Source organism: Candida pseudojiufengensis (assembly GCF_024610245.1).
Source record: "Candida pseudojiufengensis strain CBS 10847 chromosome Unknown scaffold10, whole genome shotgun sequence".
Classification (NCBI taxonomy): Eukaryota; Fungi; Ascomycota; class Pichiomycetes; order Serinales; family Debaryomycetaceae; genus Lodderomyces; species Lodderomyces pseudojiufengensis.
Window position 1 is genome coordinate 440539 of NW_026261540.1, and position 22206 is coordinate 462744.

Below are 22206 nucleotides of genomic sequence, written 5' to 3' on the forward strand. Positions count from 1 at the left end.
ACATTTTTTTTGTTCTAGATCGCGCGAGCGATAAGATAAGAGATCGAGTAATTCGAAGCGTAAACGGGGCGGATACAAGTTGATTTTTAGCGCACTATATACATTAAGTAATTTAATGATGTAACAAATCTACTTTCAAAATATCATCTACAATAAATTTACCAGCAGCAATTACTTCTTCATCTTTATATCTTTTACCAGTTAATTGTAAACCAATTGGAGCACCAATAAATTCTTCAGGTTTATAATTTTCATTTTCTAATTTTTCTAAATCTGATCTATATTTATAATTTTTATCATCATCTGTCCATATATCAATTTTTGGATCTTGATATAAACCAGTTTGAAAAGCTAAAGTAGGCATATCTAAAATATTAAATAATGCAGTATATGACCAATTATAAACTTCACCAGAATGAGGAGCAACATTATTATAAGCTGGAGATAATATAAAATCAATTTTATTTTTAACCAAATAATCATTATATTCATTTCTTAAATTATCTCTTATAACATTTAATTTTCTATTTTCAATTGATGAAAATAATTCAGAACCTGATCCATAATTAAGAGCCCATTTTGTTAATTTTTGTAATGGTTCTCCTGATTTTGATAACAATAATTTTTGCATATAATTACCATCACATGAATACATCTTGTTTACTGTTTCATATGCTAATTTAGTATTTGGGGGATTAAATTCAACAATATTAAATCCTGCTTCTTTTAACTTTTTCGCGGTATGTTCAATACCACGTCTGATAGGTGGTGATACTCTTACTAATCCATCATCTTTCATAACTGCAATCATTATATTTTCAGGTTTTGGGGTTTCTACTTCTCTCCATGGTGTATATATAGCCCATGCATCAATATCCCAAGGTTTACCATCATTTATACATGATTTCATATATAATTCAATATCTTCCATAGATCTAGCAAATGGACCATATACAGCTGGGACAGATTCTTGACCAGCTCCTGAAGACACACCACCTAAAGTACCTAATCTTCTAGTAGTAGGTCTGAATCCATGACAACCAGAATAAGCAGCTGGAGCTCTAACTGATCCACCAATATCTGATCCAACACCTAAGATTGATCCACCAAATCCAACAATTGCTCCTTCACCAGAAGATGATCCACCACTTGATAATAATAAATTAAAAGGATTTTTAGTAAAACCAGTAAAATTATTTCCTGAATCTAAATGCATTAATGTTTGAGGTTGAGAAGTTCTAATATAAAAAACAGCACCTAAATCTTCTAAAATTTGATTACTTGCACCATGTTTTTCAGGTATATTATCTAAACAACCAACATAACCACCATGAGTAATTTTGCCTTTGAAATTTGCTTGTTCTTTTACTGATATTGGTAGTCCATGTAATGGACCAATAAGTTTACCATTTTTAGCTTGATATTCATCTAATTGTTTAGCTCTTTCTAACCCTTCTTTTGGAAATAATTGAAATGCACAATTTGTAAATTGATGAGCTATTGTTCCTCTATGTGCAAATGCTTTAAATACTTGAACAGCTGTCCATTTTTTATTTTCAATATTTTTCACAATTGTTGAAGCAGTAGAATCAGTAATTTCAAATTCTTCTGGAGTTAACAATTTATGGGAATATAAATATTCAACAGAATTAAATTGATCTTTAATTAATTCTTTTCTTGGTTTTGGTAATTCAATTTTATATTCTTCTAGTATATTATCTTCTAAATCTTTTCTATAAGCTTGTAATTTTGGTTCATACTGTTTAAATTTTTCCGGATCTTCATATCCTTCAAAGTTTTCTTTAGTCAAAAATGATTCAAATGACATGACTGATAATTAATGTGAGTTTCGAGCGATTGAAGTATGTGAATTGAGATTGAAATCAATTGATCAAATCATTTACATGAAATCATATTTCTATTTATAATTTGAAAAATTCGTTTAAAATAATCTTACACAAAAATTGTATACTAATTAGATAAGAAACTCCAAATAACTTGTCACTCGAAGATCGCCATAACTTTTGTCCCTTAAGACCCTATACGCATCTGATCCGGTTCAAGTCTACTATATGCTACATTGGTTTGGTTGATCTTTAAATTGAGTTCCATCAATGAATGAACCAACTCGATCTATCTTGTGGGGCCAAAATATAATCTCAAATATAACCGCCTAGATTTTGTGTAAACTGTGTAAAATAAATTTAAAACAATTTTTAGCGCATTCAAGTAACCTAATTTGGTAACTAATTATTCCGATAAATTTACGAAGTAAACAGTTGTATATCGTAATTACAGGTCTTTGGACTCAGTTGCATATATATTTTAAAACTCTCTATAAAACTACTCTCTTCAAGGTCTAAGCAAATCTACTTTTAAAATATCATCAATAATTGTCTTTGAAGCAGCAATCAATTCTTCATCATGGAATCTTCTTGCACTTAATTGTAAACCAATTGGAGCACCTATAAATTCATCTGGTTTATAATTTTCATTCTCTAATCTTTCCAAATCTGATCTGTACTCATATTTCTTATCATCTTCTGTCCATACATCAATCTTTGGATCTTGGAATAATCCAGTTTGGAAAGCCAATGTTGGTAAATCTAATACATTATATAATGAAGTATATGACCAATTATATACTTCTTCTTGATGTGGAGCAACATTATTATAAGCTGGTGTTAATATCAAATCAACTTTATTTTTAACAAAAAAATCATGATATTCATTTCTTAAAAAATCTCTATCATAATTTAATTTTCTATTTTCAGCACTTGATAAATGTCTTTTACCTTCACCGTAATTTAAACACCATTTAGATAATTTAGTTAATGGTTCTCCAGATTCTCTTAAAAAATCTCTTTGATTCTTATTACCATCACTAGCATACATTTTATTAATTGTATCATAAGCTAATTTTGTATGAGGAGGTGTGAATTCAATTACCTTAACGCCAGCTGCTTTTAATTTTTTAACAGTCTCTTCTATACCACGTCTAACTGGTGGGGAAACTCTAACCAATCCATCATCTCTAATAACAGCTACTGTTAAATCTTCTGGTTTTGGTTTTGAAACATCTTTCCAAAGTAAACGAGGCATAGCTTGATCTAAGTCCCATGGTTTTCCTTCATTTACGTAATTTTTCATCATCAATTCAACATCATCAACAGATCTTGCTAATGGACCAAAGACAACAACAACTGATTCTTGACCTGCACCAGCACCAACACAACCTTTGATTGAAACTCTATAATTACTTGGTCTGAACCCTATACAACCAGAAAATGCTGCAGGTGATCTAATAGATCCACCAATATCTGAACCAATACCAAATACAGAACCACCCAATGTAACCAATGCACCTTCGCCTGATGATGAACCACCACTTGATAATAATAAATTGTAAGGACATCTTGTAGTACCATTAAAATTATTATTACCACATAAATGCATTAATGTTTGTGGTTGTGAAGTTCTTATAAAAAATACAGCACCTAAATTTTCTAATACTTGTATAGTAGCACCATGTTCTTTAGGTATATTATCTATAAATTGTACATAACAACCATGAGTAACTCTTCCTTTAAAATCATAATGTTCTTTTAATGAAACAGGTAAACCATGTAATGGACCTATTGTTTTTCCATGTTTAGCATAATAATCATCCAATTCTTGAGCTCTTTTCAAACCTTCATCAATAAATAAATCAAGAGCACAATTAGTTAATTGATGTGCAATTATAGCTCTATGAGCAAAAGCTTTAAATACTTCGACACTACTCCAATTACCATTTGCAATTTCTTTTACAATTTTTGTACCTTTAGAATCAGTAATTTCTAATTCTTTTTTTGTTAAAACATTTGATTCATATAAAAACTTTTTAGCATTAAATTGTTCATCAATTAATTCTTCAATTGGTTTTGGTAAATCTACTGTATATTCTTTTAAAATTCCGTCTTTTAATTTTTGTCTATATGCTTCTAATTTTGGTAAAAAAGTCTTGTATTTTTCAGCATCTTCATAACCTTCAAAATCTTCTGTCTTAAGTAACGATTCAAATAGAACTGGTTCTGACATTTTATTTTTTCAATTGGTTGTGATTATTGGGTGAATTTTGAAGATTCAATGATAAATATAGTCAAAATGTTGAGACTTACATATTTTAAACCGAATTTATATGATATATTATCTTTAATCTTTCACATTGAATATTCCGTTAACAACAAAATTGAAAAATAAAGTAAATAGTTACACAAAATCAACTTTAATTGATAACCGCATTAAATTACTTTAAAAATAATTTTTCACTCTTACAAAGAGATAAGAACAATCAACTTTATAGATACGCTTAAGAATTACAAATTATTTTGATCTTAATTTATAAATCGGTAAAGGACATAAGCCAATTTTCAATAGTAGGGATGTTACATTTCAAAATTGACTTGTTACCTGTTACTTGCCGACCTAATAGCTTCCAAAATTTTTAAGTTCCAGGCAACTTTCAACTAAATCTTTTTGGTTTTGAATCAACCTCCCAAATAATAATAATTTGACGAAAAGCTAGGTAATAATTTTTAGAATCAAGTAAATTATTATATTTTGTAAATATCTTGAATGTGAGTTGTGGAGTACCCTTGAATTATTTTTTTTGCTCTAAATTTCTTATCGGCAAACACAATCTGAAACACGACTAGTAGTGTTTTGAGCTTTTGATGTCACCATATCTCACTTATTGAAATATCCTTTAGACTTATGTTATGATACTACTATGAAGGTACTTTTAATACGTTTCGTTTATGAATGTAGCCAAATTATTATTTGATAAGTTTTTATGAAGTTCGATTATAAAGCATGCAAAGAATTGAGATTAAATCTACATGGAGTGATGATTTATCGATTTTAAATTAATAATAATATTTCTGATACCTATTTATATGTTATTCAAAACTTTTTAATGTTTTAATAAATCTACTTTTAAAATATCATCAACAATAGTTTTAGCAGCAGCAACTAATTCTTCATCATGATATCTTTGACCACCAATTTGTAAACCAATTGGAGCACCAACAAATTCATCAGGTTTATACATTTCATTTTCCATTTGTTCTAAATCTGATCTATATTTATAATTTTTATCTTCTTCTGTCCAAACATCAATTTTTGGATCTTGATATAAACCAGTTTGGAAAGCAATACTTGGAATATCTAAAATATTAAATAATGTAGTATATGACCAATTATAAATTTCTTCACAATGTGGAGCAACATTATTATAAACTGGCATTAAAATCAAATCAATTTTTTGATTAACAAATATCTTGGTATATTCAGTTCTTAAGAAATCTCTATCCATATTTAAATCTCTATTTTCTTTGACTGAATAATGTTTTTTACCTTTACCAAAATTTAAATACCATTTTGTTAATTTAACTACTGGTTCACCAGTTGATCCCATAACTTCTCTTTGGTAATCATTACCATCACATGTATACATATTATTGATAGTTTCATAAGCTAATTTAGTATGTGGTGGATCAAATTCAATAACTTTAACACCTGCAGCTTTTAATTTTTTAACAGTTTCTTCTAAACCTCTTCTAATTGGTGGTGAAATTCTAACTAATCCATCATCTCTAATAACAGCAACTGTTAAATCTTCAGGTTTTGGTTTTGGAACATCTCTCCATGGCATACGAACAGAAACTGCATCTAAATTCCATGGTTTTCCTTCATTAATATAATTCTTCATCATTAATTCTAAATCATCAATAGATCTAGCCATAGGTCCACAAACACACATAACTGATTCTTGACCACCAAATCCTGAAATACAACCAGCTAATGAAACTCTATGATTACTTGGTCTAAGACCAACACATCCTGACATAGCAGATGGTGATCTAATTGAACCACCAATATCTGAACCAATACCAAAAACTGAACCACCTAAAGTTACTAAAGCACCTTCACCAGATGATGATCCACCACTTGATAATAATAAATTATGTGGATTTCTTGTAAGACCAGTATAATTATTATTACCACATAAATGCATAAGACATTGAGGTTGAGCAGTTCTTACATAAAATACAGCACCTAAATTTTCTAAAATTTGATTAGTTACACCATGTTCATCAGTAACACTTTCAACTAAACTAACATAACCACCATGAGTAACTCTTCCTTTAAAATTATAATGTTCTTTAACAGAAACTGGTAAACCATGTAATGGACCAATAGTTTTACCATTAACTTTATAATAATCATCTAATTCTTGAGCTCTTTTTAAAGCATCATCAATAAAAATTTCATGTAAACAATTAGTTAATTGATGAGCAATAGCAGCTCTTTTAGCAAATGCTTTTAAAACTTCAACTGATGACCAATTACCATTAGCAATTTCAGATAAAATTTTTGACCCCTTGGAATCAGTAATTTCTAATTCTCTTTCTGATAAAACTTTTGAATTATAAAGAAATTCTTTTGCATTAAATTGATCATTAATTAATTCTTCAATTGGTTTTGGTAATTCAACTTTATAAGGTGATACACCATCATCTAATCTTTTTCTATAAGCATCTAATTTTGGTACCCATTTTTTGAATTTTTCTGGATCTTCAAATCCTGAAAAATCTTCTTTTGTTAAAAATTGTTCGTATGAAATTGTCATTTTTGCTTGTTTTATTTGAAATATAGTAGCTTGAATAAATCTAAACTTGAATTGAGATATTCATTCCTAATTGTCTAGGTCATATTAGGTTGACTTTATATAATTTTTCAAAATCTCCACATAGGCTCATAATCTTTATCATTAATCTATATCAATGGATTGAAAATCAACTGATAAGATATCTTTTAACAAAAACAATAAGAATTATAATATATTATTATAAATACTTTCGTAACTTAAATTATAATAAATGAATGGGGACTCATAGTTAATAAAATCTTGTTTGATCTGATCTAGGTTATCCAATCTTTAAATTTATTTTTATCTTGGCTTTATCTTTGTCGAAACTTGGGGTAGTTCTTTTGTTTTCAATGAAATTTCTGTTGAACTATTCCTATCGTTTTTAATCATCGATAAAACATATATATATCACCACAACTGTCTATTGATGAGAAACGATCATATGACCTTATTTTAACTTTAATCTTTTCCAACAATTAAAAATTGAGAAGTCGAAATAGTCTAACTAAAACTCCGTAGTACGATATGAAAAACACGTATACACTTGAAATCAATTAATTTTTCAAGATAGTAAGCCCCTCGATTTTGGACTGACATGATCTTGCATTAGGATCTACTTATGGACTAAAATCAAACAAATATACGATTAATCTATTGTTCTAATTTTCAAAGCCAAGCGAAACATGGTGCTTAAAAAATGGCGCGGTATATTATTTTTTAAAGTATGTGTTTCATGTTGAAATCTGCAAGATATTCAATAAAGGGGTTTGAACGGGGCCGATCTTGAAGATTCTATTTGATTCTGGGGTCACTCGCTGGTAGTTTAAAGGTTTTCAATTTGTGGGTGTTGGCTGGTGCTGGCTTTGAATTGAATCTTTTGCAACAAATGTACTTAGACCAAAATTGCTGCAAAATTGTTCAGTTTTATTACGAATAACTCTATCATCAGTACAATTTGATATAAATAAAATCTAATTTCAATGTCTAACAAAATACAAACAATATACAAACAATATACAAACAAATATAAATAATGAAAGGAAAATCCATCATGGATAATATAGGACTTTAACCTAAAAAAACCTTTCAACAAATAAACACAACAAAAAAAAACTCTTTAAACAACTAATGTATTACTCTTACTAAATGATTCATATTTTTCAAATGGGTCATTAGTTTCATTTGATACACCATTACCATTGGTAATAAATTTCCTTAAATAAATTCTTTTAATCCATTTCCAAAATTCAGCTCCAATAAAAAATAATATAGTAAAACCAATAGCTAAACCAAATTCCCAACCTATAGGATCATGTTGAAATACAATATCATTAATAACAGGTATAAAAATAACAGGAAATACTGAAACAAATCCACCAATAATTGACCAAAATAAAAATTGATTTTCCCATAAATCTTTACATAATTGTACCAACCAATTTCTTTCTGATTCTGGATGCATTTTAAAAAATGATAATCTTAAATGAATACATTCCCAAGCTAATAATAATGCACACCAAGTAAAAGCTGAAAAAGCTGCTGCTCTACCTCTAAATACTAATCCACATTCGGACCCAGATGTTGTATTACAATCAGATCCTAAATTACCATCTCCGGCACCAAATACAACTATAACAAATACACCTAAACAACATGCAGCCATCCAAATACCATAAGCAAACATATCAATCATTACTTCTTTTGTAAAAATTGTTTTATTTGGTGGTAAATCTAATATATCATGTTGAGCTTTTTCTTGACCTAATCCCATTGCAGGAAAACATGAAGTAACAACAATAATCCATAAAACTTCAACTGGTGCTAAAGGAAATACAGAAAATCCATCATTATCCATAAATACTAAACCAACCATTAAATATATAGCTTGTGCAACATTTTCAGCTAATAATTGTAAAACAAATTTTTGAATATTAGAAGACATTCTTCTTCCCTCCTTTATAGCATTTAAAATAGATGAAAAATTATCATCAGTTAATATAATATCAGAAGCATCTTTTGCAACATCTGATCCATTCATTCCCATTGCTATTCCAACATCAGCTTTCTTAAGAGATGGTGAATCATTAACTCCATCTCCTGTCATTGCAACAAATTTTTTTCTTCTATGTAATGCTTCAATCATACGAACTTTAGTTTGTGGAGCACATCTTGCAATAACTAATGGTAATACTGGTAAATTATCAATTTCATCATTTGTTAAAGAATCAAATTCATTTGCTGTCATTACCATTGATGAAACAACTTCTTTTGAATAATGATATAAATTATGAGGTAATATACCAACTTCTTGAGCTATAGCACGAGCAGTACCAGGATGATCACCAGTTAACATATGAACATTTATACCAGCATGATGACATAATTGTACAGATTTTAAAGATTCTGGTCTTGGAGGATCATAAATTCCAATTAATCCTAAAAATGATAAATTTGTTTCAACTTGTTCTCTTGAATTTAAATCTGTAATTTCTGGATTTAATGTTATTGAAGCAAATGCTAAAACTCTAAGACCTTGTGATGATAATGAATTCATATTTTGTTCAATTTTTTCAATTGATTCTTCAGTGAGGGGAACTAATTTATTATTTTCATCATCATACCAGTTTTCACAAATTTCTAAAATTCTTTCAACTGCACCTTTTGAATAAATTTTAGTTTTACCTTGAGGATTTTCATAAATTGTTGACATTCTTTTAATTGATGAATCAAATGGAAATTCAGAAATAAAATTTAAATTGTTATCTTGAATTAAATCTTCTCTTTCATAACCTAATCTTCTTGTAAATACATTAATAGCAATTTCAGTTGGATCACCATGAGCTTCCCATTCATCATTTATTTGTTTAACTTTTGCAATATTAGCTAAAGTTGCAGTTTCCATCCAATCTTTCAATTGCTCATTTTCAACTTCTGGAACATCACTAAATATAATTTCTTCATCAATATCATCTATTTGTTTAGGAGATAATTTATTAAATTTCACCTCACCAATTGTATGATTATAAGGTTCATTTGAATTTTCAACATTGAAAGAACCAAAATTTGGTATCCAAATTTTTTTTGCAATCATTTTACCTAATGTTAAAGTACCTGTTTTATCTGAACAAATATCATTAATACCACCTAAAGCTTCTAAAGAATCTAATTTTCTAACAATAACATTTTTTGTAACCATTACTTGTGCACCAATAGCCATTGTTATAGTTAAAACAACAATTAATGATGAAGGTATCATTGATAATGCAACACAAATAGCATATATGGCAACATTTCTATTAACATTCATTTTTTGAGATCCCATTACAACTATTGCAAATATAACAGCAACCCAAAATAATAAAATAGCTAACCAAGCTAATCTTCTTTGTAATGGAGTACCAACATTTGTACCTAATACATTAAAAATAATATTTAAAGTTGATTTCCAAATTGCAATACAATAATTTTTAAAAGTTGGTTGGGTAACTTTAACAATTAATTTATCATCACTATTTTTTAAAGAATCTGCAATTTTACCAATTTCAGTATCTAAAGCAGTTGCAACAACAATCCCTTTACCTCTACCTTTAGCAACAATTGATGAACTAAAAGCCATATTAATTCTATCACCAACAGGAATTGGATCATTTGTAATAAAAATTTCTTCACAATCTTTTGCTATAGGTAATGATTCACCAGTTAACATTGCTTCATCAGTTTCTAAATTTAAATTTTCAATTAATCTTAAATCTGCTGGAACAGTATCACCAACTTTAATAAGTACAATATCACCAGGTACAACATTTTCAGCATCAATATTTTGTTCTATACCTTGTCTAATAACTCTTGCTTCTGGTGAACTTAAATTTCTTAACGATCCCATTGTTTTTTCAGCTTTAAATTCTTGAATAAATCCAACAAATATATTTATACCAATAACAAATCCAATAACTCCACCACTTATCCAATCTCTAATAGCTAAAGCAATAATCATTGAAATTATTAATACCAAGATCATTGCATTAAAAATTTGATGAGCTAATATCTTAGTAATTGATATACTTTCTTCTTTACCTAAATTATTCTTACCAAATTCATTAAGATTTGCCAAAGCTTGATCTTCAGTTAACCCTTTGGTTAAATCAGTTTCAAATAATTTTGAAACATCTTTTATTGATAATCTATAAGGTTCCAAATCAATAGTATTCAGTTTAACTAATTGATTTTTCTTCTCATTTAGTTCCGATTGTTTTTCACTGCTTTGAATTTCATTTTTCTGACTAATTGACGAACCATCTTTATTAGTTATGTTTTCACTTTGATAAGACTTTATTTTAAATTACTTAAGGAAAAAAAAATCTGATGAACTTGATTTACTTTTTCTGGAAATAAAAGAAGTTCACTAAATGGAATTGGATAAAAGAAATTTTACTTTTGATTTGAAAATCTCTTTAAGTTGTGTTTGATGAATTCTCCAAAAATTCAGAGATATAAACTGGAGAGATTAGAACGGCTACTTATATAATGCAAAATTTATCTTTTTGAAACAATAGATTTATAAAACTTTTTCAGATAAATTCTATATTACACAAAAGCAGCTTAAAGTTTAGCACAAAAACATATTTTTTTCTTAGCCTTATTAATAGTTAAGAACCCTGATTTTACGAATAATAGAAAAAGAAACTAACATTTCAATAGTATATCATCATATTAAACTCTTAATATCATCTATCTAAGAACAACTCACTAACAAAATTAGCTTAAAGTAAGAATGAATTAATTCTTATCAACGTTTGCTCAATGGCTGTAGAAAAACTATGCGTAGAGTTTGTTACGTTGAGAAAAGTTCAAACAAATTTGACTAATGGAATAAGCTAGATTCAATTTTATAAAAATCTAGATGGTGATTTGAAATTTAATATTTGATACTATGAATTCTTTACATTTTTCAAGTTTTCTAACCTTGGATTTGAACCTGGATTAAATCTCATGTAGCCGTTAGAATATCCATAAAAACCAATAGACACAGAAAGTGAAATAAATAATATTGTTAACCCTAACCATATTAAATAAACCCTTGTCTCTAAATCTTTCAAATTTCCATGACTTATCTTTTTCACAATCTCATTATTATAAACAGCTTTTGATACCTTATGAGTATAAATTGCCATAATAGTTGAAAATGTAGTTCCAAATGGAATCCAAAATTCTCCATTTGTATATCTTGTTAAATCAACATTTGAAAATCCATATATTATGATAAAGATAGCAATAAGTCCAAATAATATTGATTGAAACCACACCATTATATCAACTTTTTCATTCGAATGATTTTATAAACCCTGAAAAAATGTGTCAAATGTAAAAAATCCACTTCTATTTGATGATTGTACTTGAATGGCTTGAGATTACTTGGTATTACATTCAATTGAGTCTTTATGGTAATCAAGCCTCGGTAATTGTGAAATCTGAAATTAGCTATCACTAAATGCTGAATCCAAACAAATGCCTTTTCAGATAAAGAGAGTAAGTAGTAAAGGTAATTACGCCATTTACGAAATTACACCAATTTTTACTAGACTAATTGTTTTTAAAGTTAATTCATTGTATGGTTAGGAAGTTAATTCATTGTATGGTTAGGCTCAAGAATCAAAATTTTGTATAACACAAAAACCAAAGTATGTAAAACTAAGGGACTATAGTCTAATTGCAACATCAATCAATCAGGCGTACCGTCTTCAATCTTCTGTACCAACTCACCCACGAAAATTGCATGTTGTATTTGCTAAAACTTTTCATATACGTAACTGAAACTTCTTACATTTTGAAATCTATTCATTGTAGAATTTTATTGAAACAATATTTTAATTTTATTACCAAATTATTGAAAAAATTTTAAAAAGAAAGTTAAATCAGCAGGTTGAATTTACTTTTGGTGCAGATCTATTTTGAGTCGATCAGCAAACAGAGAAAAGGTGTACAATTTCATTGCAGATCCAATCTTTGAAAATCTTGGTAAAACTAAGTATTTCAACATCTCTAAACACGATGTAAACTCTCTTGCTTGCATGAAGGAGGGAAGAGCCCACATGGTCCAAATTTCATTTAAAACTAATATTAGAGCCAAGATAATTTTGAAACTTCTATTTTGTAAATGATGAAGATATAAAAAGCTTGTCTTACGTGGCTAAAATTAATTAACCTTTCTTTTAAGTCGTAGTACAGTTTAAACTTCAATACGATCATAAGATCTAGGCTAAGTTAATTTTCAACACGAGTGAGTTGGTAGCAACATGAGATATTGGAGTTTCTAGAAAAACGCACGCGTTCAAGATCATACTATCTTATCATTTTTGTAACTTCTTAAATCACACATTTCCTTTAATCACATATGTTGATTCAACCTAATCATTTTAGAAAATGAGTAGTGACATAACCGACTTAGTACTTAATAATTTAAACAAGAGCTATGAAACCAAAGATCCAATAGATGAGAAATTAATTGATAATTATACTCTTATTTTAACAAAGGAATTGATTTATGAAAATGATAATTTAAATAAGTTAATAACAATTTTAAATCACATTTTAAATGATAATAAATATTTTGAAATCGATCCAAATGTTATATTATTACATTTATTAAATAAAATATTATCATTCTTGAATTTTAAACAAATTTTAGAATTTTATTCAGAAGAATTTATAACAAAACATTTATTTTCATTTAATAATTCAACTATTGATACTATTTTATGTATTGGAATATTAACTTCAAATTTACATCAATTTGAAACTCAACAATATATTTTAAAAAATGATGTTATAAAGAAATTAATTGAAGAATATTTTAATGAAGATACACCAATTGAAGTTTTAAATTCAATTGAAAAATTAATTGAAAATTTATATACAAATGAATTAAATCTACTAGATAATTCATTTGATATTTTTGAAAAGGTTAAGAATCTGGATAATTCAATATTGGTATCTCGATATTTGGATTTATTACTTATATTGTCTACAAAATTTGATAGTTTGAATTCTAATTTATATCAATTTAACACCGATGAGATTTTGAAATTTAAACATGATACATTATTCTTAGTTATACTAATTCAATTTTATATCAAATTATGTGATACAACATTAACTATCGATAAAACATTATTTAATATTATAACACTATATAGGAAAAAAGAATTTGATGAAATTATAAATTTAGAAATAATAAACTTAATTTCCAAAATGTCATATACTTCAAGATTAACTTCAATATTGGAACATTTTCAAATTTTTAAAACTCATAATTTAATTAAAATTTTTGATAAAGATGAAGAAGAAATTAAATTATTAAGTCAATCAAATCCAAATTTAATTTATAATTTAAATAATGATATTTTTTCAGATGTTTTAGTGAATTTACCATTATTTGATGATAAATTTTTCCCCATATTGTTAAATTTTATAAAATCTCCTGATGTATGGAACTTAATAAAACCAAAATTAAATGAAGATAAATTACAAAAATTATCAAAATATAAATTATTTTTATTATTATTAACTTTATCTCAGTATGAATGGAGTAAAATATATTTTTTTGAAAATTTATCAAAAATCTTACTGGAAGAAATTATAAATTCTGATATTAGAAATAATGAAATTTGGAATTTAAAATTAGAAATTTTGGAAAATTTAAATAATACAGAAGATAATGTATCAGGTTATGCAAAATGGAACACTCAACTAAAGCAAGCTTATGATAAGATGAGATTTGGTGAAAATTTCAAAAATATTCAACCAAAAGTTGAAGTAATTGATGAAGCTATGTAAAAACTGTAAAAAAATGATTTTGTATGCTATTTACTGTTTACCCAAGTATTACCACATATACAAGTTCTTTGAAATACCATTGTCCATAATCCAATAGTTACAGGAGCATCAAATACTAAAGGATCAGTTACTAATGAAATAGATCTACATCTTGTACATCTTCTTATTTTAGGTTCATATATATATATTTTTCTTAATGCATCAATTATACCTTGATTTGTTTTTAATCTTGGTATAATTTCTTGAATTTGATCTTGATTATAAATTAAATCAGCATTGGTGGGTTCAAGTAATTGTTGTTTTTCAAATCCAATATTTAACCAACTTGTATTATAAAAATATAATTCTGATAATTTAGTTTCTCTATTTATATTCATTGTATATCTATCAATTAACATTTTGGAAATATCTTTTAAATCATCAATTATTTCACCATGACAAACTAATTTTTGTTCTAATTTTAATCCAAATCCCTTTTCCCTGTTGGATAATTTATTTGCAAATTCTTTTGATATTAAAGCATCACATTCTCTTAAATAATTTTCAAAAATTGGTAATGTTAATGGTGCACTGTTATAAATATTAAAATAACGATTTAAAGATTCTTTCATTGGTGAAAATAATTTATTTGAATCAAATAAATCCTTGTGTAATTTTTTTAAAATTTCATGAGTTTTACTCATTGATGATATTGCATACATTAAAAATAATCTTGGAACTTTACTTAATAAAACAGGTAAAACAATTGAATTTTGAAATTGTTGATCTGACTCGTTACCATTAGATTTTGAATATGATAATTGTAATAATTCTTGATTCAACAAAGCCATTAAATCAATTAACCATTTTATATTACCAATTAATGATAATATACATTCACCTCTTGTAATTGAATCTTGTAAAGTATCTTCACTTGGCTTTTTTTTAGAAATTTGTCTATATATACTTGATAAACTAAACATTATACCAAAATTTGTACTTCTTAAATTTAAAACAATCCATGAAATATCAGTCATTATTTGATTATTTATAAATTCCCCCAAAATTAATTGTAATGATAATAATTTTTGTAATGGAGGATTTGATAATAATTTATCAACACTTTCTTTACTGAAAGCATCTAATTGAAAATTTATTGATTTATGACATTCACTTAAAATAGATTCAATAAATTTTTTTAAAATTATATTAATGTTGTCTATATTTTTAGACAGCATGCTCTCAAGTAATAAATTTTTTAATCTTTTTATCTCTTGTTGAATTAATATTATTAAATCATCTGAACATGTATTTGTATAACATGAATATGCATGTCTATATGCAAATGCAACTGATGTTGCAAATAATTCTTTTGGTTGGAAACCTAAATTTCTTTTTTTTTCAAGGGGTTTTATTGTTAAATAATCATTGTCGCTATAAATTTCTGTATATACAATTGATGTCATATTGGGTGAAACTGCTAAAATTAAATGATTTTTTTCAGGTTTGGGGAATTCAAATCCGACGTCAAACATTGTTGATATATAAGTTGGTGGGAATTGTTCTTCTTTTTGTTCCCCTCCAATTATTTTCCACGTTTTATTATCTAGTACATCTATATTACCATTTTCATACAATATTAAACTATGAAGATCTGATGGACCATTTACAATTGATTGAATTTTACCCTCTCGTTTTATAGTATCCATTAGTTGTATAGTTTGTAATGCTTTTTGTTGTTGTGGATTTGTGGTAGTGGATTGATTTTTAAATGCATCTGATATTATATCTGTTACATCTACAACTTCATATCTATGAATGATCAGTTCACCATAACTTATTAGTATACTTAATTTAGATTCTTTTTCAATTGAAGCTGTAATTATATCAATTGATGATAAAGGATTTGATAATTCTCCATTAAATTGTGGTTGTGGTTTCATTTGATGGATTTTAGTCAATGTTAATGTAGGTAGTATTTGATTTTCTTTTGGTGTATGATAATGAGGATCCATTTTTTGTCTTTTTGCAGATTCTACAAGAAATCCCCAATCTATAACTAGCGTAAAAGTCATTATATCATCATTAAATGAATCATATACAGTTATTATAATTTGCTTTTCATTAGTAAAACCAATTGATGCTTTTGTTATAGATAAATTTTCTCCTAAATTTGTTGAAATTTTATGATATTCAACTTTATGTTCTCCTTGATAATATAACATTAATATTCCATTACTTCTTAATGCAATACATGCTTGTTTTGTTGGTATTGGATGTGAAATTGAATTTGAAGCATATTGATTAACTCCATAAGTATATAAATAAGATTGATCTAAATTAATTAAATTAGCAGGTTTATTTAATATTTGAGGTTTTTCAATATTCAACCATTTAAATGAAATTATTGAAGCATTAGGATTTATACTCAGTTTTAAATCTTGATTTATAATATCTCTATAAATCATTTCCATATGATTATAAGAAGTTAATTCATAACTTGGTGAAGAATCTTTACTTTCTAATAATCCAACTCCTGCTAAAAATATATAAAAATTTCCATAAATATCTGATACAGCTAAATCAGTACTTAAAGTACTCCAACTAACCATTATAATTTCAGGTAAAAAATTATTTTCTAATTTAACATCTATTATTTGAGGTTTTGATAATTGCCATGATTTACCATTTATATTTTCTAAATAAGTTAATAGTAGGTTATGTTCTGATTTTTTTGTTGGCGGTACATATACTATATAACCATTTTTGGACCATGATATTAATGATGACGTTCGTCTTATATTTTCTAAATATTTATTTATAATCATCTAATTGTGAACTTGGTAGGCTAAGTAAGTTTTGGTGATTATAGCATAGATCTCAATTGAGTCCTTTTGTGTGAAAAATTAATTTTTACGCGAATTGATTTTAGTATCAAGTTTCCATGAACAGATAAAAGATTGGATTAGAATTAACTTATATTGAGGTGGGTAAGAATTCGATTCAAAACAGTCTTTGTTACAGCAAAGGAAGTACAGGAAGTCAATGATATTGCAGTTTCATATTTAGAATCAAAATAGTGTTATACAGATGTTTTATTAAATTAAGTTCAACAATATATCGCAAACGATTGACACTTGCCAAATTCACACAAATCATTCTAGATACCGTTTCGTTGATCAATTCATTCTAGATACCGTTTTGTTGATCCTTGAGAACAAACAACACTAAATGGGAGCAAATGACAGAAAGAAATTGATTTAAATAAAGCGTGTCGGAAGGGATAATCAAGCTGTTGAGAAGTTAATGTAATGATTAACCAAGATTTGGATGAAATTAATTATAAAGGAAACATCATCTTCACCCAAGACCATAGACGTACCTGATGAAGAAACATTGGAAAATGCAGGCAATCTAACTACTCATGCAGTATCAAGAGCAGAACTGATAATTGTGTTGAGTGGCATAAAACACTTCAACACATTTACCATTGCATAAAACATTTCAATACTATAAATAGTAGATGTGTTGAGCTGTTTTGTACCTTTCAATACATCTACCATCGGTTCGGGGATGCTGCATTAATAGTTTCCTTTTTATATGAAATTGTTAAATCACTGGCTTCCAGTGCTTCCTTCGTTGTAACAAAGACTGTATATTATCCTGTAAGACTTAGCATTATTATGAATGTGTTGTGAATGACATATATTTGGTCCAATAAGTCAACCTTGTATATAAATATTAACGTAAGCTAAAGTAACTTTAACAGTTCCAAGTTCCAGAGCTTGTCATTAGCACTACAAAGAAGTTATATGTAAACATTTTAACAATACATTACAATTGAATTTTCTCTATTTACACTTTATCACCTGGGACTGGATATTGACTTGCCCATTTAGCTACATCATCACCTAATTGTTTAACTTCTTCACTTTCATCAGCCAATTTTTTAAAATTAGCTAATAATTCTTTTGGAACTTTACCTTGTTCTTGTTTTTTTAAATTTATTGAAATTTCAACTGCTCTTTCAATAAAATCAGAAACTTTTGAAAATTCTTCTGGTCCAAAACCTCTTGTTGTCATTGCTGGAGTACCAACTCTTAAACCAGATGGGAATAAAGCACTTGTATCTCCTGGAACTGTATTTTTATTTGCTGCTATATTTGATCTTTCTAATACTGCTTCTACTCTTGCACCATCAATATTTTTTGATCTTAAATCAACTAATATTAAATGAGTATCTGTTCCACCTGAAACTAATTTGAAACCCTTTTTTTCTAATGCCTCGGCAAAATGTTTAGCATTTGATATAACATCTTTTTGATATTGTTTAAAATCTGGTTCTGAACATTGTTTTAATGCTACTGCTAATGCTGAAATTGTATGATTATGTGGACCACCTTGATGACCAGGGAATACTGAAAAATTGATTTTTCTTTCTAAATCATATGGTATTTCTTTACCCTTTTTAGTAACTTTTCTTATACCTTTTCTAAAAAATATCATTGATCCTCTTGGTCCTCTTAATGATTTATGTGTTGTTGTAGTTACAATATCTGAATATGGGAAAGGTGAATCAGTAACTCCAGCTGAAACTAAACCTGAAATATGAGCCATATCAGATAATAAATAAGCTCCAACTTTATCAGCGATTTCTTTCATTCTTTTATAATCTATAATTCTTGAATAAGCTGAAGCACCTGCAACTATAACTTTTGGTCTAAATAATTGAGCATTTTGTTCTAAAGTATCATAATCTATTATTCCAGTTTCTTCATTTAATCTATATGGCATTGTTTGAAAATATTTTGATATAAATGAAATCTTGGTGGTGTTTGTTTGATAACCATGAGATAAATGACCACCATGAGGTAAATCCAAACCCATAATTCTATCACCAACATCTAAAATTGCAGAATATGCATAAAGATTAGCTGGTGCTCCAGATAATGGTTGAACATTAACTCCCCATTCTTCAGGATTTAAATTAAATGCTTCTAAAGCTCTTTTTTGACATAATGATTCAGCTTTATCTATAATTTCATTTCCACCATAATATCTTTCACCAGGATAACCTTCAGAATATTTATTTTGCATTTCTGAACCTAATAAATCCATTACTGCTTTTGATGTAAAATTTTCTGAAGGTATTAAAGTAATTGAATTTTTTTGTCTAATTCTTTCTTGATTTAATATATCTGCCATTTCTGGATCTATTTCTTGTACTGATTTTGAAACTAATGCTTGAGCTGATGGTGAAACAGCATATTTTCTAATATTCTTTAAGGTTGTAACATTTCTGTTACTTCTTAAAGAACGAATGGTAGATGATAACATTGTTTCAAGGTTGGATCTGATGAGGACTGTGAGTCAAGCTGAAGAAAAGACCGAAAAATTTATTATTTTTCAGATCTTTAAAAATAAGCTAATATTCAGTCACGTGACTTACCCCAGAGTAAGAAGAATGAACGAAGTCAAAAATGATATACAGAAGTCGAATTTAAAACCTATAACCTTACCTGAAATTTTCATTATGATTATAACCACATGTAGTTGAGGAATTACAATACCGAATGTTTTCGAACCATAAAAAATAATCAAAGTCAAAGATTGAAATACGTTGTTCAGCATCTGGATTTAATATTTGACTCTCTTTGATTGCATCAGGTTCTAAGTTAAATAATGAGATATTTTCTTTTTCATTTGAATTGAATTGAGATTGATATTGTTTATAATTTTCATCGTTCCATTGTGCCAGTTTCCATGGATATTTCTTATTCATCAAATAACATAAAATGATTCCAATTGACCAAATATCCGATGCTTTACCATCATATTTTAAACTTGCAAAAGTTTCTGGCGCTGCATAATTCTCTGAACCTACTAACCCAATTGAATATGGATTAGTTTTTGTAATTTCATGAGCAGTTGTGAAATCGATAATTTTAATAAATCTATATTCCAAATCAAATACTAAATTCTCTAGTTTTAAATCTCGATGACAAATGTTTAAGTTGTGTAAATATTTGATTCCTTGACATATTTGTTTCCAGAAACATAGTAATTCATTTTGATCAATATCTTTATTTGATCTTAGTAGCTTTAACAAATTTGGAGAGCCAGCCATCATAAATAGCTTAATAGTAGATCCAGAAAACAGTACATCGTATTTATACTGTTGTATGATATTCCAATGACTTAATTTTGATAAAATATCATATTCATGTAAGATTCTAATTTTAAAATCTTTCTTTGATTCATAATTTTTACGTGAATAATAAGTCTTTACAGCATATTTTATACCTTTCTTGGTTTCAAATAATTCTACCTGACCTGATATTCCTTTTCCTAAAGTATCTAACTTCTTGTCGAACTTTGAAAATTTGGGTGTTTCATAATTCATACAGTTTAGAGTTTAAGTAGGATGATTCGTATTTTTTTCGGATCTATCAAACGAGATGTCACATAATAGGAAATTCAAATTACCACTTGACTTACATATTTATCTTCTTGATCAATACTTACAATTATCTATATTATTCTATTATAATCTTACAATTAGTCTATAAATTTTTGAATGCTTCATGAAAGAAAGCTCTAAATGGATTTTCCTTACCTATTTTTTCAATTTCTTCAACTTCTTTATCACTTAATTCAAAATCATATAAATCTAACGATTGTTTAATTCTATCTTTATTAGCTGAAGTTGTAATTGGTAATACACCTCTTTGTAAAATATATCTTAATAAAATTTGTGCTTCTGTTTTTTTATATTCTGTAGATAATTCTTTTAAAAATGGATTTAATGCTTTATTTTCAGCTCTTGTAATTGGAGATAATGGGGAAAAAGCTTCAACCAAGATATTATGATCTTGACTATATTTTACAATATCTTTTGATTGATTTTGTAAAAAAGCATGAAATTCAATTTGATTAACTTTTGGATAAAATTCTTTACCTGGTGAAACAGCAAATAATCTTTCTAAATGTGGTATAGCAGCATTTGAAATACCAATTTCTCTAATCTTGCCTTCCTTCTTAGCTTCAATTAAATCTTTCCAAATATCTTCCAATGTATGTCCATGACTTAATTCAGTTGTGAAAAATGGAGAATGAATTAAAAATAAATCAATATAATCAGTTCCTAATTCTCTAAGAGCTTTATCAACTGATTCTTTACCTGATTTACTTTGAGCTTTAAAAGTTAAAAATCCACCATTATATTTTGAAGTTATAAAAAGATCTTCTCTTGGAATTTTAGTTCTTTTAATTGCTTCTCCAACCGCTGGTTGAGTTTCATAAACTTCTGCAGTATCAATATGATTAAATCCAGAATCTAAAGCAAATAACAATTGATTCACTAATTCTTCACTATAATTTTTACCTTCTAATTTATCTATAGGTCTTTTCCATTGAGTACCAGTTCCAATTCCAATAGTTATATCTTTACCAGATTTTGTTTTCAATTGTGGTGATAATTTAATAGGATATGACATTTTTATGGATTAAAAACTTGAATTGATTTTTAACGTGTTTGATTGGATTTGAGAGTTAATTGATTTATCTGTCGATTGTTAGTGTTGGAGATATCACTTTTTCTTTTCAACACACTCCAAAACAACTTTTATAATATTGGATACTCCTTATACAGTGAATTATGAAAGATGTAATTTTTCAAATAATTAAAGACTATATTACTA

At 27.3% G+C, this 22206-nt stretch overlaps 9 protein-coding genes across 9 annotated transcripts; 1 reads left to right on the plus strand and 8 right to left on the minus strand. All coding sequences in view use genetic code 12, as the record gives it.

Annotated features, from left to right (window-relative positions):
- Nucleotides 1–112: 112 nt before the first annotated feature.
- Nucleotides 113–1828, minus strand: KGF55_005119 (uncharacterized protein; the record flags this gene model as incomplete). Its single annotated transcript, XM_051760098.1, has 1 exon — nucleotides 113–1828. One exon carries the CDS (start codon nucleotides 1826–1828, stop codon nucleotides 113–115), a length of 1716 nt encoding a protein of 571 aa, XP_051612282.1.
- A 524-nt stretch (nucleotides 1829–2352) lies between these two features.
- KGF55_005120 (uncharacterized protein) lies at nucleotides 2353–4080 on the minus strand (the record flags this gene model as incomplete). Its single annotated transcript, XM_051760099.1, has 1 exon — nucleotides 2353–4080. The coding sequence occupies one exon, from the start codon at nucleotides 4078–4080 to the stop codon at nucleotides 2353–2355; it is 1728 nt and encodes a 575-aa protein (XP_051612283.1).
- Nucleotides 4081–4954: 874 nt separating this feature from the next.
- On the minus strand, nucleotides 4955–6673 carry KGF55_005121 (uncharacterized protein; the record flags this gene model as incomplete). Its single annotated transcript, XM_051760100.1, has 1 exon — nucleotides 4955–6673. One exon carries the CDS (start codon nucleotides 6671–6673, stop codon nucleotides 4955–4957), a length of 1719 nt encoding a protein of 572 aa, XP_051612284.1.
- Nucleotides 6674–7811: 1138 nt separating this feature from the next.
- KGF55_005122 (ENA1) lies at nucleotides 7812–11865 on the minus strand (the record flags this gene model as incomplete). The annotated part of the gene is made up of 2 exons (XM_051760101.1): nucleotides 7812–10974; nucleotides 11624–11865. The coding sequence occupies 2 exons, from the start codon at nucleotides 11863–11865 to the stop codon at nucleotides 7812–7814; spliced, it is 3405 nt and encodes a 1134-aa protein (XP_051612285.1).
- A 1249-nt stretch (nucleotides 11866–13114) lies between these two features.
- Nucleotides 13115–14527, plus strand: HSM3 (Hsm3p; the record flags this gene model as incomplete). The annotated part of the gene is made up of 1 exon (XM_051760102.1): nucleotides 13115–14527. The coding sequence occupies one exon, from the start codon at nucleotides 13115–13117 to the stop codon at nucleotides 14525–14527; it is 1413 nt and encodes a 470-aa protein (XP_051612286.1).
- A 26-nt stretch (nucleotides 14528–14553) lies between these two features.
- MED16 (Med16p) lies at nucleotides 14554–17334 on the minus strand (the record flags this gene model as incomplete). Its single annotated transcript, XM_051760103.1, has 1 exon — nucleotides 14554–17334. The coding sequence occupies one exon, from the start codon at nucleotides 17332–17334 to the stop codon at nucleotides 14554–14556; it is 2781 nt and encodes a 926-aa protein (XP_051612287.1).
- Nucleotides 17335–18361: 1027 nt separating this feature from the next.
- On the minus strand, nucleotides 18362–19843 carry SHM1 (glycine hydroxymethyltransferase; the record flags this gene model as incomplete). The annotated part of the gene is made up of 1 exon (XM_051760104.1): nucleotides 18362–19843. The coding sequence occupies one exon, from the start codon at nucleotides 19841–19843 to the stop codon at nucleotides 18362–18364; it is 1482 nt and encodes a 493-aa protein (XP_051612288.1).
- Nucleotides 19844–20021: 178 nt separating this feature from the next.
- PRR2 (Prr2p) lies at nucleotides 20022–20909 on the minus strand (the record flags this gene model as incomplete). Its single annotated transcript, XM_051760105.1, has 1 exon — nucleotides 20022–20909. The coding sequence occupies one exon, from the start codon at nucleotides 20907–20909 to the stop codon at nucleotides 20022–20024; it is 888 nt and encodes a 295-aa protein (XP_051612289.1).
- Nucleotides 20910–21069: 160 nt separating this feature from the next.
- Nucleotides 21070–22002, minus strand: KGF55_005127 (aldo-keto reductase superfamily protein; the record flags this gene model as incomplete). Its single annotated transcript, XM_051760107.1, has 1 exon — nucleotides 21070–22002. One exon carries the CDS (start codon nucleotides 22000–22002, stop codon nucleotides 21070–21072), a length of 933 nt encoding a protein of 310 aa, XP_051612290.1.
- Between the last annotated feature and the right edge of the window lie 204 nt (nucleotides 22003–22206).